This window comes from Pipistrellus hanaki (assembly GCF_964339955.1).
Source record: "Pipistrellus hanaki genome assembly, chromosome: 3".
In the NCBI taxonomy this organism is placed as follows: Eukaryota; Metazoa; Chordata; class Mammalia; order Chiroptera; family Vespertilionidae; genus Pipistrellus; species Pipistrellus hanaki.
The window spans coordinates 176,271,753-176,288,926 of NC_140505.1; the positions used below are offsets into that span (position 1 = coordinate 176,271,753).

General features: G+C 40.6%; 1 protein-coding gene across 1 annotated transcript in view; it reads left to right on the forward strand.

Annotated features, from left to right (window-relative positions):
• The window catches only part of UTP20 (UTP20 small subunit processome component), a 90,556-nt gene that overhangs the window by 37,581 nt on the left and 35,801 nt on the right, over positions 1-17,174 (forward strand). The window contains exons 25-29 of the mRNA XM_084880064.1: positions 63-188; positions 5,893-6,059; positions 7,926-8,134; positions 16,179-16,322; positions 17,035-17,114. Of these exons, the coding sequence (XP_084736190.1) occupies positions 63-188; positions 5,893-6,059; positions 7,926-8,134; positions 16,179-16,322; positions 17,035-17,114 (726 nt within the window). The remainder of the gene's footprint in view (positions 1-62; positions 189-5,892; positions 6,060-7,925; positions 8,135-16,178; positions 16,323-17,034; positions 17,115-17,174) is intronic.

The following is a 17,174-nucleotide window of genomic DNA, read 5'->3' on the forward strand; positions in this document are numbered from 1 at the left end:
CAATTTTGTAAAAAGTACTGTGATTATTAAGTGGTGATTTCTGCTGTATTCTATTTTTAAAGGGAAAATTTGCAGAGATTGCTTGAAGACAGAAGCTTTAAAGAAGAGATAGTGCATTTTAGCATTTCCGAAGATAATACAATTGTGAAAACAGCCCACCGAGCAGATCTGTTTCCTGTTCTGATGAGGTATTTGTATTGTTTAAATTCTGGTTTATTTTTATATTTTTAAATATATGTTTTTTATTTATTTCAGAGAGGAAAGGAAAGGGAGAGAGGGACAGAAACATCAATGATGAGAGAGAATCATTGATAGGCTGCCTCCTGCACACCCACTGTTGGCGATCGACCCACAACCTAGGCATGTGCTGTGACCGGCAATTTAACGGTGGCCTCCTGGTTCATGAGTTGATGCTCAACCACTGAGCCTGGCTAAATACTGATTTTTTTAAGGTGGATCACAAAAACAATTGTGAATATTAATAGTCTTTCAGTGGTTGTGAAATTTAACATTGCTCTTAAGTTTTACTATTGAGAAGTAGTAAAAATAATTCCTTTATTTGGTATGTAACTAAATATGAGATATAAAAGGTATTGACTTTTTGTTTTACTTATTATCCATTTTATCACAAAACTTTGTTATTAGTTTTAATGTTTTTAATTGGATTTTCTTGCTCAAAAAAATAGTGAATAACAGTCTTCAGTCAGTTTAAACCATTTGAGGTACCATTTTACTGAGAATAAAATAGAAAGTCCTTACTGCTCTCTAGGGGGGCTGGAATGGCCTAGTCCCGAATGCCTCTCTAACCATATCTCTTCCATTTACCGTGCCCTCAGAGCCCACTTTCGAGTCCTTGGACTTGCCATCCCCCTGCTTGGAACACATAACAGTTTACTCCTCTTTACTCAGCCTCATCTCTAGAATCATTAATCGAGCTGCCTTCTCTGACCTCATTAAATAAGGTCACACCCTTATCAGTCTAGTCCCTTACCTCTCTTGATTTTTCTTCACTATGCTCATTCATCCAATATAGCTCTTCTTATTTCCCTAGCTAGAAGGTAAACTCTACGGCCTGTAATAAATATTGGTCAAATTAATTTTGTGTTCTCTTTTATAATATAAAATCTCTTTCTGTTTTTTGTGTTTTGGTTTTTTTTTTGTATTGGTTTGGTTTTGTTTTGTTTTTCAAATGTTCATATTGCCTACATAGCCTAGAAGAACTAAGTGTGGAGGTGATGGTACTGCTGGTGGTGGTGATCATTCTTGTGTTGTTCCTTGATGTAACAATAATGCTTCTAGAACAGCCACTTATTTTTGGGGGGGAGGAAGGAAAGAGGAGGGTTTATCTTTATTGTCGAAAGTATTATAGATGTCCCCTTTTTTCCCCCATTGACCCCCTCCACCCTGCATCTGCCTCCACTCTTCCAGGCCTTCACAGCACTATTGTCTGTGTCCATGAGTTATGCATATACATTCTTTGGTTAATCTCTTCCCACCTACTCCACCTTCCCTCTCACATTTGTCAATCTATAGAACAGCCACTTTTAAAAAAATATATATGTGTGTTTAAATTAATTTTTATAGTGAGAGGAAGGGAGAGGGATAAGGAGGTGGAAACATCAATGAGAGAGGAACATCATGTATCGGCTGCCTCCTGCATGGCTTCTGCTGGGGATTGAGCCCACAACCTGGCCATGTGCCCTGACAGGGAATTGAAACAGCGACCTCTTGGTTTTGGGGTTGATGCTCAACCGCTGAGCCACACCAGCCAGGGAGAACAGCCACTTTTAAAGTGTCTGCTCCTTCTTGCCAGGCTGTTTCTGAGGTTCACAAGATGAAAATTTTTTTGCTAATACAACTAAGACATTATGTCAGAAAGTTTATCATGCTAAGAAAGTAGTTTTTATTACTAAGTTACTTAGTATATCGTCAGGAATGGATGTTAAATTTTATTAGAATGCCTGTTAAGCATATAATAATTTTTTCCTGTGAACCCTTGACCTATATTAATCTAATAGATTTTATTAATAATTTTTTCTTGCATTTCTGGAGTAATCCTTATTTATTTATCTTGTTTTAATGTAGCATTGGATACTGTATTTAGAAATGTTGTGTTTTATGTTCACAGGAAGACTAGTATATAGTTTTGCCCCTTAACCCTTCTCAATTATCACAGTTAGATCATCTTTCATAAATGAAAAAGTTTCTTGCTTTCTCTCTTGGAAATTGTTTTTTCTTGAATGTTTAAAAAATATATCTGTAAAACTACATGAGTTCCACGTTTATTCATGTCCCGAGTAGATCCCAGGAAAGGATCTGGGAAGTTCATCTAAGGCATCCCTTGAGATAAACTTTAACTGCACAGGAATTAGGACATTCAAGTAGTTGCTGATGGAGAGACTGCTCTGCATCAGCAGGACCGAGGGCAGGCTTAGGACCAAAAAGACCAAAGGCTTTAATTTTAAATTAAATTAATTTAAATGAAAATTAATTCACTTAACTGCCGGAGGAATTACACCACATGAAGCATATGCAGTTGCAAATCACACAGCTTTTTATTACTCACACAAATTCCTGAGCGGCTGCAGGTACAAACTTCATTAGGGATCCCTGTGGTGGTGTCCTCTGTGGTCCGGCAGCTAGGCTGGTCTGATCCGGGTGCAGGGGGCCGGCCTCCTTCCCTCAAGAGCTTGGTCATGTCTCAATTGGGGATTACTGGCCATTCTTCTGTCATCTGGCAGAAAGAGGAGCATGGAGCAGTGAAGCTTGTCAGATCGACAAAGGGACGGGCCTTTGTAATGTCTTGAGGAGACAAGCATCGTTGGCTGGCAGGGGTCCATTATTAAAGCTTGTTGGTACCCATAGCAGCCCAGGTGGCTATCAATGATTTATGTCCATGCACATATGTTAATCTTAAACACGGAGAGGGAGCTGAGGAGAGTACATCACTCAAGCAAGTTTTTATCTTGACACAAGTCACTCTGGGTCAGTTCAAATCCTTATCTCCATACACACGCTTCAGGGCAGTGGGGAATGTATCTTCAGTATCAGAATTTTAAGTTTTAGACAGAACCAAGATGGCGGCATAGGTAAACGCCTACTGCAGCCTCACACAACAATTTCAAACTATACAACTAAAATATAAAGTGGACATCATCCAGAACTACTGGAAAGTTGACTGACTGGAAATTCTACAACTAGAAGGAAAGAGAAAACCAGAAGGAAAATCAGAGGAGCTGTAAAAGCCTAAGGTACGGAGACACAGTGCGCATGTGGGGAGAGGAGGGGCGGCCAAGTGCCTGGTTGGTGTTCCCTAGCGGGAAGGAGATAAAAGCTCCAGACTGAGCTGAGCGAGCCCCAGTTCCGACTGCACTGAACCCTAGTTCTGGGCAAGACCCTGAGGACCCAGGCTCATACAGAGGGATTCTAAGTTGTAAGGTGGAAACTGAGGGGAGCGGCGAAAAGCAGAGCCCCAGAGTCATGCACATCATGCGCAGAGAATGGACTGTTGACTGTGCCGCTGGATTGCCCTAGCGGGAAGGAGACAAAAGCTCCAAACTGTGCTGAGCCCCAGTTCTGACTGCACTGAACCCCAGTTCTAGACCAGACCCTGGAGACCCAAGCTCATATGGAGGGAATCTGGGCTGTAAGGCAGAAACTTGGGAGCGGCGAAAGGAAGTCCTGGAGGCGCGCACATTGCGCGCAGAGGACGGACTGTTGACTGTGCCGCTGGATTGCCCTAGCAGGAAGTAGACAAAAGCTCCGGACTGCACTGAACCCCACTTCCAACTGCACTGAACCCCAGTTCCAGGCTCATGGGGGGAGAGACTAGACTGTCTGGTAGTGGGCGAAACTCGAAGGTACCTTTCTCTCAGAGGTGCTTGCAGCGAGTACCAAAGCAGCGAGTACCAAAGGACACTGAGGAACACTGAGACTCAGGAACCTCATAGGGCAGGGCTGACAGAAAGCCAAGGCTGCAGTGCAGGCTCTACCCTGAAACTCTGCCCCATCCAAGCTGAGCATAGAGGCTTTTGAATAAGGCTGTCTCCTGGCATAGACACAGCTGATTCTCACAGCCAATTGGCCTGGAGATCAATTCCTCCCAGTGATACCACAACAATTAAGACTTAACTACAAAAGGCTGTACACACAGTCTACAAAGGGGTGCACCAAGATAACTGGTAGGCTGACCCACTGAACCATATAGGACACCTTAACACACAAAGCCACCCTACCAACTCAGGAAAACAGCGAAAATGCCGAGAAAAGGAAACAGATCACAAACGAAAGAAATGGAGGGCAAAAAGCGACTGGATATAGAGTTCAAAACCATGCTTATAAGGTTTTTCAAGAATTTTCTAGAAAAGGCCGATAAAATAAACGAGACCCATGAGGATATGAAAAGGGATCAACTAGAAATAAAGAATACATTGTCTGAAATAAAAAATATTATACAGAGTCCTAAAAACAGAATGGAAGATCGCAAGAATCAAGTCAAAGATTTAGAACACAAAAAGCCAGAGAACACTCCTCCACAGAAGCAAGAAGACAAGAAAATCCAGAAAGTTGGAAATAGTGTAAGAAACCTCTGGGACAACTTCAAGCAAACCAACATCAGAATTATGGGCATCCCAGAAGATGAGAGAGAGCAAGATACCGAAAACATATTGAAAGAAATAGTGAAAGAAAACTTCCCTCACCTGGGGAAAGAAATAGACTTACAAGTCCAGGAAGCACACAGAACCCCAAGCAAAAGGAACCCAAAGAGGACCACACCAAGACACATCATAATTAAAATTCCAAGAGCAAAAGACAAAGAGAGAATATTAAAAGCAGCAAGGGAAAAGCAGGTAGTTACCCATAAAGGAGCACCCATATGATTGTCAGCTGATTTCTAAACAGAAACCATGCAGGCCAGACGGGAATGGCAAGAAATATTCAAGGTGATGAATAGGAAGAACCTACAGCCAAAAATACTCTACCCAGCAAAGCTATCACTCAGAATCGAAGGCCAGATAAAAAGCTTCACTAATAAAAAAAAAAAAGCTAAAGGAGTCCATCACCACCAAATCAGAATTATATGAATTGCTTAAGGGGGTTCTATTCTTGGGGAAAAGGGGAGAAGGGGTTGTGGGAAGAGACTGAACATAAACTATGCACCTATGGATGAGGACAATGGTGGGGTGGGGAATGGGCAGAGGGTGGGGTGGGAACCTGGTGGAGGATAGCAATGGTGGGGGGGGGGGGGGAAAGGAACATTTGTAATAATATGAACAATAAAAATTTATTAAAAAAAGAAAGAAAATAAGAAAAAAAAAGAATTTAAGTTTTAAGTTAACTCAAACATTTTTTAACTTTTCTCACATTCTTTAAGCATTTGTTAACATTCCTATATTTTACTACAACAACTCATGATTACTGGCCTATTTTTGCTTATTTATACATGTGATTTTCCTAGAAAATTACCCATTTAATTGAAATCTTTCTAGTTTCGTCTACAGCCATACCACCCTGAACGCGCCCGATCTCATCTGAAATCTTTCTAGTTTCCTTATTGTACTTGTATTCTCATTTTATTTCCTTTTAATCTATATACACTTGTTTTCATTCTTTCTTTAGACTTACCTTTTGCTTACATACTTTAATTGCACTTTTTTTTTTTTATTATTTCCTTCTTCCTGTTTCCCTTAGCCTTGTTTGTGTGTATGTGTGTTGATGTTTAACTAAATCTCTATGTTTAATATTCGAATTCTATTTCATTCTTCCTTGTTTCATAGTATATCCATTTATACCTGTTGAGTTGCTATGCTACCCTTTTCAGGAAAACAAAACACTTAGTATTGTGTTTTAGGGTTAATGTGCAAACAAAGTAATGTTCTTTTGACATTTTAGGATTTTGTACGGACGAATGAAGAATAAGACTGGGAGTAAGACTCAGGGGAAATCTGCTTCCGGCACCCGCATGGCCATTGTTCTGAGGTTCCTGGCTGGGTCCCAACCAGAGGAGATCCAAATATTCTTAGACCTGCTGTTTGAACCTGTGAAGCACTTCAAGAATGGTAGCTGTCAACTTCCTGGCACTCTGAATGCGTGTTGTCTGCTGTAGACTTCTAATGTTTCAGGCGAGGTTTCCCGCTCTTTGGTATCTTTCTGATGGAGTTGCTCCTCCCAACCTCAGTGGGGGACTTTTTGGCTGAAATGCAATTCGTTTTAAACTTTGATTGGATTAGCTGGAGATCACAGCTGACAGGCATCCATGTGTTAGGAATCCTCTGATTAGAAAATGTGTATTTTGTTATTGCTGCTTTACAGTTAGGCCTTGAGACTGGTGCTCATCTACATAAAACGAATAGGCTTCTCCTAAGAATCTTAAAGAATGCTACAAGATTAAACTTAATCGTCTTGGTATTATGTATTCACTAAATCATTCATCTACGGATTAATGATTTGTTGAATACCTCCTATAACCCAAAACTCTGTTGGAAATAGAGTATTTATAATCTCTGTTCTCAACCTCATAGTCTAAATGAAGTGGGTGTAATATGTATTCAGTGAGCTGCAATGCTCTGTGATATGTTCTCTGGTGTGCATGTTAGTAATTAATAATAATGGCTAACGTTTATTGAGCGCTAACTTCATGATAAATGTTACAATGGATCCCTTTACAGACAATTCAGTTAAACCTTGAAACAACCACATGAGGTATCATTAACTTTTGCCTCCATTTTTAAAAAATATATTTTATTGATTTTTTACAGAGAGGAAGAGAGAGAGATAGAGAGTTAGAAACATCGATGAGAGAGAATCACCGATCAGCTGCCTCTTGCACACCTCCTACTGGGGATGTGCCTGCAATCAAGGTACATACCCTTGACCGGAATTGAACCTGGGACCTTTCAGTCCACAGGCCAATGCTCTATCCACTAAGCCAAACCGGTTTCGGCTGCCTCCATTTTATAAATGTAGAAACTGAGGCTTAGAAAAGTAAGTATTTTGTCCATTGCCTCGCAGCTAGGAAATGGTTAGAATTCTAGTCCAGATCTTTTTGACTACAAAACCTCTAATCCACTTTCATAATTGCTTTAGGCAAACATATATATTTATTTGTAGGGTAATGTGTGACATTTGTTTTGTATTTTTTTCTGGGAAAATGGATCCAGTGGCTCAAAAGGTTTTCACTCAGCATAATGTTGCTCTGTGAGGAAATTTGGCTCTAATGAATACGAGATTTTATTCAGTGTAATAGCCTCTAGTTAAGAGGGCAGCTATAAATGATATTCTCATGGATGTAACACTTAGGTGTGTGAATCAGCGAGCTATCATCTCATACCATTTGGTTAGAAGTAAAGCTTATGCAATAAAAATTCAAGTCCTTTAAGTAAATTATGAAATAAGTTTATAAAGGACTGTTGTTTCATTTATTTCCCAAGGGCTACAAGAGAAATAAAACATTTGATTTTCAGCCCTCCAGGAGCTTATAATGTAGCCACACATTTTCTATGAAACTCTGAAGTCAGCATAGTCATTAGAAGCTGAGAGAGAAAATGCTGGGAGTGTTTCTAGATGGAATAAAAGACTAATAATAGCTTGCATTTCGAGAATAGTATAATTAGGATGAGAATTGGGCTTAGAGACTTAGTTCTGTCACAAGTTTCTTACTGCTCTATCCCTCAGTTTCCTCATCTATAAAGTGATGATTCCAGTGAAACCTAACATACCTAGCTCGTTGTACATTTGGTAAGGAACAGAAGGAGAAAATCGATGAGGAAAGTATGTTATCATCTATAAATTACTGTAACAATAGAAAATACTGTATTACTGAGGGAAATTGAAAGGAATCTATAATAACAATAAGCTGTAACTACAACAAGATAACAAACTACTATTGCCTTTTACATGATATCTCTGTTCCCCTGTTTCCCTAGGAGAATGCCATTCTGCGGTCATTCAGGCAGTGAAAGATGTGGATTTGTCTAAAGTTCTTCCTGTAGGTCGCCAGCATGGTATCTTAAATAGCCTTGACATAGTATTGAAGAACATTAGCCATCTGATCAGTCCATACCTACCAAAGATCTTGCAGATACTGCTCTGCATGACAGCCACTGTGTCATACATCCTTGACCAACGAGAAAAGGTGAGAGAGATCCTCTGTATATGCTTTTTGGGGGGCTCGGAAGAGTCTGTGTTGTATATGGGAAATTGGTTGGGACTTGAATACCTCACATCCTTCTAGGTTAAATCTGTCTTATGCAAAGTGTCTTTAAGACAGTTTTTCATATAATGGAGATCTTCATTGTTAGCAGTATTTATGTATGGTCAGAAAATGCAAATTATATCAAGAGTACATTTCTAAAGGATATGAAATAGTAGAGAGTGAGTTCCATATGCATCTCAGAAACCAAAGTCTGGCAGAGCAGAGTTGAGCTGATGTTTCTTAGGTTTTAATTTTAGGAGCCTAGAAATGAAGGACACCTTCCATTGCTCATATATCTGGATGTCTGGAGAATGAATAGAGTACTGTTAGCATCATCATTGTTTTGACAACAGTTACCCAGAGCTCTTTTAAAAGTAAATGCTTGCTGAAGCCGGTTTGGCTCAATGGATAGAGCGTCGGCTTGGGGACAGAAAGGTCCTGGGTTCAATTTCGGTCAAGGGCATGTACCTTGGTTGTGGGCATATCCTCAGCAGGGGATATGCAAGAGGCAGCTGATCGATGACTCTCTCATCGATGTTTCTAACTCTCTATCTCCCTTCCTCTCTGTACAAAATCAAAAAAATATATTTTTTTTAAAAAAAAGTAAATGCTTGATTGCTGTACTTGCTATGTTTTGACCACAGATAAGAAGCAAGGCCAGGCAAGACAAGCCAGCTAGCCAGCTGCAAAAAAAAGAGACTTCACATAGTGCTGCTCAGTAAATATTTTCTGAGTTGTATTCAAGACAGTAGTTAGTATGCTCTGTTGAAATGGGTGTATGAACATAAGTAAACTCTGGAGTTTAGGGAAACAATGTCTTTATGGGCTAAAGACTTTTGGAAATAATAGGATGTGAAGTGAAAATTCAGACTCAGATTTTTGCTATGGATTCTCAGCTCGTGATAAATAGACACAGCTAAAATTATTTCATTTGATATGGGGGGGGACAATGTTAAAATATGTACACAGATAATAATTTAATAAAAAAATATAAAAATTTTAAAAATAATAAAGATAAGGCTTATACCTAAATAAATAAATAAATAAATAAAAATTATTTCATTTGTTTTGTGGTGTTGCCTGGTGAACTGCCTCTCAAATATGGCCATGATCATTGAAAATTGACAGCCAAAATTTATGCTGCTTTTGGGGGCCTTGCAGAAATATAAATCTGCTCTAGTAATAAAGATTCAGAGGTTTAGAACGCACCCTCCATTTTGGTAGGCACTGCTTTGTTTTCATTTTTTAGTCATTTCTTCAGCAGATATTAATTGAGCCCTGCTCTGTGTGTGGCACTGAGCTAAGCACTGGGGATGGAGAGTGAACAAAGCACTTGTCTCTTTCCTTGTTCAGTAAATACTTATTTCATCTGTGCTGTCTGCCAGGCAGTGTTCTAGGTGGGGAATGAAAAACGTTGAGACTCAGTACTATGGGGAGAAAAGTGACAGGAAAACAAAATGAGACCCATTTATAGATCTCTAAATGTCATTCATTGTGGAGCTCTCTCCTGTCCAGTACCCTCTTCCCTGTGAATTTTAGCTGCCTCGGCCCACCCCCTGAAGTCCCATGGCTCTGTCTTCTCATCTTGGACTTTGCCTTCTCACACTGCTACCTGAAACTCTCCAGGCAGAATGACGGGGAATGTGTAGGGCTCACCTCATCTGTCTCTTCTCTATTGGGATTTACTGTCATCCGCTGCCTGCTGTCCACTGTGTGAAAATTATGGTTTCATATATTCTGTTAAATTGTCTGGTGTCAGAGAAGGGAGACTAAATCTGATCCTTGTTGCTCCATTTGACTGGAATGGGAAAATCACCAGAAAGGAGCAGGCAGACAGTCCTCCAACTAGCATCGGGCTGGGAGTCCAGTATCTAGAGCAGAAACCTCATGGTACCTGAGGCATCGGGAAGAGTTCTTGACAAAGGATTGCCTCAGGAGTGGACCCAAATTAGCCCTGGGATGAAGGCTGCTTTGGCGCCATCTTATAAAGCTGGAAAAGATCAATCACACTTTTCCCAAGTAAATGAACTGCATCCCAGAACAAAACTCAAAAACATTCAAATGATTTTAAAAATAATAAAATTCACAGTGTCTGATATCCAGGCAAGTTTTACCAGGCATCCCAAGGAGGAGGGCAGTTTTATTCATGATGAGGACAAAAACTAGTCAACAGAAGCAGACCCAGAAATGATATATAGATGATAGAATTAGATAAAGACTTAAGATAGCTATTAGAAATACACTCTCTATATTCACAAAACTAGAGGAAAGCAGGAACATTTTGAGGAGAGACATGAAGACTTGAAGAATCTATATAGTAAAAACCACCCTAACGACCAAAGACGGGTCACTATGATGCCCACTATGTCCAGTGAACCCAGCCCCTCCCCTGGCTCCACCCCAGATCAGCCTCTCCCACCCCGATTGAGGGTGGGGTGGCTAGACAACCCCTCCCACCCCTATGTGGCCCCTCACCCCTGCCAGTGTCCCAGAGGGGACTCCCACCACAATCGGGAGCATGGCCAGGCTGCAAACTGCTGGCAGCCCCTCACCCAGATCTTTGTGGTGCTGCAGTCTTTTAAAAATAAAGAAAGACCCGCTGGAACTCTAAGGTGCCTCCTGGCACTGGCCACCCTGCCTCCACCCCCACTCCGCTCGGAGCCCCAGGTGGAGTGGCTTGGGTGGGTGTAGGCTGTGTGGCCCCAGGCCCCAGGCCCCAGGCCCCGTGGGGAAGGAGAGGTTCTTGCCGCAGCCAGTGTAGCGACGCCGGTTAACTTTGCTGGTGAGGCCGTTGGGGCTCCCGTGTGTTCAGGAGCAGCCTGTTTATGCTGGGACCCAGTGCCTGGCTGCACACGCGGTGGGTATGGACATTTGTGTGTGAAAAAGTGTGCGTAAATACATCTGTTTCTCAGAAGTGTACCTGCAATAGGCAGTTTTCAAAGTGTAATCCAGAGCAAGGGATCTGTAGTGAAAACACTCACACACAAGAAAAGGCTTTTGATCCTAAACACAAAGCTGTAATTGAAGTGTTTATGCCCAAATGTACTGTCAATCAAACATATGGTGATATTTACCGCCTGGTGGGTCTGTTTGAAAGGTTTGGTCGATCAGTTCTCATTTCACAAAAGTAAAATAATGTCACTAAGTGATTACTAAATACATGCTTCTAAGGCCAAAGTAGTTTACCCTCTTTGTATACTTTTTGCACATATGTAAGCACATCAAGGCTGTTTATAAAGTATAACTTGGATGATGTAACAATATGATTGAGGAAGGGGGTGTGGCTGGTTGTTTTTAAAATTAGGCACCTCACAGTTTTTAAAACAAACCTGTTAACCTAAAATCTTCAGAAGGCAGGGTCAGGGGTCTTTTAAGACCTTTGTATAAGCCTAAGACAAAAAAAAAAAAAAAGCAGCTACCTTTTTTTAGGATGTGCCTGAAAGAAACCTGTTATTTTCAGTTTTTACTGTCTTCAAAGTAAAATAACCATTTGCAGCCTTTTTTATGTGATGGGGTTTTTCCCCCCCCATACTTTCATTACAATATTTGAAATTGGTATCATTACTTTAAAGCAATAGTTTTTTCCTCTCAATATCAGAGACCTCATTTTCACACACACACCAAAAATGTTTATTTTTAACTGATGCATCTGGACTCCGGTTGGCCTAATAAGCTCAGTGATTAGACAGGTGCTTTTATAGCCGAGGTCAAAGGCTCTTCCCCCTGATTAGCCTTTGACGGGGAAGCAGTCAGAGAGACTTTCTTGACCAGAATAGGGAAAACAGGGAGGGGCAGGAAAACCATTAGAGGAAAAGGAGTGGGATTGGAAACTCCCTCCCAACCACCCTTAAGAGAGTTCAAATGCTGGGGGCAGCTGTGGGCAGGTGAGTGGGGTGAAAGGGCAGCGAGGCAGGCACGGGTGGGAGGGGCTGTGAACTACCTCCTACCTTGCGATTTTACATGCTGGACCTCTAGTTTTAGATAAGAAAATGTGATAGGGAGTGACCAAACTGGGGGTAGGTGGGTGCTGCTTTAACTAGGGTGGTCACACAGGAGGTGATATTTGAGTGTGCACTTGTTGGTCCAGGGGAAGAACATTTGGGGCAGAGATCATGATTTGTATCCTAAAGTCCCTGAGGTAGAACAGCCTCGGTCCTTTCTGAGAACAGGGCAGAAGGACGAGGTGGCTAGAGCACAAGGAGCAGGAAGAACCGTGTAATGAGCTCAGGAGGCAGGTAGGGCCTCATGGGCTGTGTGCTAAGGAGCTGACTTTACTTCCGGGTGTACTGAGAGACCTCTGAGAGGTTTGAGTAGGGGGATGATCAGCTCAGTTGGATGTTTTAAAAATATCTCTTTGATTCCTTTGTGGAAAATAGGCTGTGCGAGGCCGAGAGTGGAGGCTGAGAAGAGGTCTTGGAGCCCTGGCCGGTGTGGCTCAGGTGGTTGGAGCATAGACCATGCACCATAGGGTCAGGACAGGTTCAATCCCTGGTTGGGGCACTTAAGGGAGGCAGCCGATTCATGTTTCTCTCTCACATCTATGGTTCTCTCTCTCACTCTCTAAACTCAATAAAATAACCTATCCTCCATTGAGAATTAAAGAGAAGGCAGATTTTGGAAAATTGTGTTATGAGAGTTTGAGGATGATAGGAAGCATTATGTGAGCATTTTCTTCTATGCATTATAGCCAGTGACAGTGACTTTATCTCTACATGGATACATTAAATCCTGAATGGTTAAAGGTTTGGTTTTTTTGTGTGTGTGTTTTTTTTTTGTTTTGTTTTGTTTTTGTGTGTGTGTGTGCGTGTGCGTGTGCGTGTGCGTGTGTGTGTGTGTGTGTGTGTGTGTGTGTGTTTGCTGTTGTTAATCCTCACCCTAGGATATTTTTCTCATTGAATTTTAGAAAGAGTGGAAGGGATGGAGGGAAGAGCAGAGAGAGAAACATCAGTATGTGAGAGACACATCAATTGGTTGCCTCCCACATGCGCCCCAGTCGGGGCTGGGGATCAAAGCTACAACCCAGGTACAAATCCAACCCACGACTCTTTGGTGCACGGTCCAACTCTAATCACTGAGCAGTGCCAGCTAGGGCTGGTTAAAGGTTTTATAAACCCTCTGTAAGTCCTCCGCCTTTTTGGTTAAGGTGGAAGTCAATCAGTAATACAGCCTCACTCCTGTGTCAACAATCAGTAACTCAGAGGATCATTTGTGCAATTTCACAGTTCATTAGTCAGTGAGATGTTAAGCTTCTTGACAGGTAGGCATTTCTCTTATTTTTTTATTTTTTTAATTCTTGGACAAATCCAGAGAGTTCTTTGAGGTGCTATAATGAATTATTGCACAGTAATATTGCTTAAATAAGTTAAAGTTCTACCTTTGTGTGTTTGAACTACATTACACATTTACTTTTGGGTCTTTCAGATCCTCTGAGGCATTGACTGGCACTCAGATGTTTATTGTGAGGGTAGCTTTGGTTTGGCTTTATTTTTCTTTACATTTAAATAGTGGAGTAACTTGGAAACATACATAAACTCAGGCCTGTTAGTGATTCATCTTGAAACTGAAGTCCACAATTGATTGCTTGCAGGATTTTTCCTCCAGTTTATCCAACAGTTAGTGAGCAGCTGGTGCTATAGTTCCAGAAGTGAATAGAACATACAGGTCCTACCCCACAGAGAGGGGGTTTGGTGGTGGGGTTGGGAACAAGGTGGAGGGGGTCTGATTTGAGACCGTGTTTGCAAAGATTAGTTTTTCATTTGCTCCAGGGGATCATGATACCATGTGGGGGTTTTTCAAATATCAGTAGTGGTGTTTATCTTTTCATGATACAGCTGATAATGAAAGGATTGCCAGTGGAACTGAAGCACAACAGAATGACTTATAACTGTGTCACCTTACCCTTGCCTGTCATTTATTATCTTTGTAACTTGTATAAGGAGATAATTAACCATAAGTACATGGTAGAAGCTTGCTGGGTATGTGAAATATCATGATTCCTCAAACTTGCACAGCAAATTAACGGTGTCTTTACACCTATTCACTTGAATTGAAAATGTGCTCTTCCCAATTCACGTACCTCTGTTGATCAGAATATTATGTCTTCGTGAGAAATAACTTCCCTTTTAGTTTCTTCATAATATCTTGGCCATAAGATTTGATATTCATTTATTAGAGCATTTGTGTTCTCTTGAGAAATTTCAGGGTAGTTTTAGATTTATATGAAGGTAATTAAAGTCATATGTAAAAGTATGTTGCCACTTATAGATCCAGAGTCCAGAGTATATTTATCAAGTAGAAAAATATTTAGGGGTTGAGTCTTAACCCATGTGTTCACTTTTCTTCCCCCCCCCCCCCCCCATATATATTCTTACTGATTTCAGAGAGGGAGAGAGAGATAGAAACATTAATGATGAGAGAATGATTGACCGGCTGCCTCCTTCACACTCCATACTGGGGATTGAGCCTACAACTCGGGCATATGCCCTGGATAGGAATCAAAGCCAGGACCCTTCAGTCCATAGGCTGACGCTTTATCCACTGAACCAAACCGGCTAGGGCCCATGTGTTTGGATTTTACAAATTCTGTGTTCGGGAGAAATCTCTCTGAGGCCTTTTTCTCTCTCTGCCTAGCCTAAACATCTTCATCCTTTAAGATCAATTAGAAATTCTGCCTCTTCCATGAAGCTTTACCCTTCTCAAATTTATAAATCTTCCCCTCTCAGATATCTTTGGCATTTTCAGTCTCATATAATTTAATAAATTTTCCTTCATTAAGATTTTGTGTATATATATTTAAATCCCTAGCCAAGGATATGCTTATTGACTTTAAAGAGAGGGAGGAAGAGAGAGAGAAAAAGAGAGAGAAACATCAATTGGTTGTCCGACTGGGGATTGATGGAACCTGCACCCTGGTTGTGCCCTGTCCTGGATTGAACCCAAGACCTTTCACTGTACAAGATGCAGCTCCAACCAACTGACCACACTGGCCAGGGCCTTCAGTAAGATTTTAAGCTGAGGTCAGCACTATGGCTGCCATGCCATTAGACCCAACAGTGGGACTCAGTAAATTGTTGCTCTCTGAGCCAGAACCAAATGCCTTCATATTTGTGATTTCTCTAACTCCATAGAGAAGGAGATGCCCGCAAAAAAGCAGCATCTGTCACATGAAGGTGCTGTTAATTCAGACATTCACCCAACTTCAGCTTTAGTGCCTCTGAAGAGACACATCTTTTCTTACAAATTACATTTTTCGAATTACACATTTTAAGATCTCCCCTTTCCTTATCAGTCTCCACAGAGTATTCCACTGTATGGAGAGAGCATAAAATCTTTAGCTAGTTCCCTAGACTGAGTTTAGCAAGAATAATTTAAAACTTCTAGTTTTAGCCAAGGTAAAAAATATATATGTATACACGCAAATGTGAAAACAAAGAGGAATGTGACTTACATGTGGAATGAAGGTTTAATATATTTTTCCTTAAGCTAAGGCTTTGTGATGCCAAAAAAAAGTTTTGTTTTGTTTTGTTTTGTTTTGTTTTGTTTTGTTGAGAGTGTCTGTTCATACAAAGAAACCAGGATTTAATTGAAAGAGACAATTACTTGAGTAGAGAAGTGAAACAATGTAGAACATAGAACAGCTGTTCTGGTTGTGGTTTCTGCTCCTAAGGTATGCTCCACTGTGACTTTACTGGGTAGTGATAATAGAGCACATCTCACCATTTGATTTTTTAGGTCTTTGCTTCCCCATCTTGTCCAATAAGAAAACCAATATGACTTGAGCAGTTGACATTTCCGTGTGAATCAGAGCCAAAGTCAACAGACTTAATAAGATTTCCAGTTTGATTCTTAGCCATCTGAACTAGAGTGCCTCCCTAAGAAGTCAGTGATTAAAATTATATATATATATATTATTATATATACTATATATATATATATATATATATATATAAATTATTTTTTTTAATAGAAGATCTTTGTTTTACAGATACAGCTGAGGTTTATCAACCCCCTGAAAAATTTAAGACGTCTTGGCATCAAAATGGTAACTGACATCTTTTTGGATTGGGAGTCCTATCAGTTTGGAACAGAAGAAATTGATGCTGTATTTCATGGTGCAGTTTGGCCCCAGGTAAACCTTGATCTGCATTCTACCTGGATACTTTTGCTTCTTCCTTTGTTGTTACTGCACCTGCAGAGTGTACACCCAGACATGAATGACAAGCCAGACATGAATGTCCTGGTCTTTTCTTTTATGACAAGCCTTTCTTTATTTCTGGAAGTTTCCAAACTCTTTCTTTGCCTCTACTACAACCTAAAGCTCAAGAGCTAGTTCCTGCAATGCCATAGCAGTTATTCTTAAGGCTAATTTGAATATGATTTTGTCCCTTACGCAATATATAACTCGTAGCACCTCCCATGATGTGTCTCTGGATTTTGAGGGGAAATACACAAATATTTTTGTCACACATTTCCTTGTTTGGTTTCTCTGGTTAAAACCACTTGGTGACAGCTAAGGTTACTTATTGCTAAGGAGACTGTAGAAGAGTCTATTTTAGCAGATTTCTAGCTGCTTGAGCTCTGTCATCTCTGACCAATTGAACTTATGCTCCCTGGTTCCTTTCAGGCATCTAGCATTTCCTTGCACCATCTTTGCCATTTTTCTTGTGTAAGTGTGACTTAGGTTACCTTACATTTTCCTCATTCTGTCCTTTATTCATCTTCATGCCTTCACTCTTTTATCCTTCGGTGCAGTTTCCATGTTCGTTCTGCTTTTTAGTAGTTGTTTTTCTAAATTCTGTATATGTTATTAATTTTGTATTCTGTTTTTATTTTGTTCTTAGATCAGCAGGCTTGGAACTGAGAGTCAGTATTCTCCTACTCCTCTGCTGAAACTAATTAGTATCTGGAGCAGAAATGCAAGGTATAACCTCCCCTTTCCCCCTTTTAAAAAGAGCAGGTAGCCCTAACCAGTTTGGCTCAG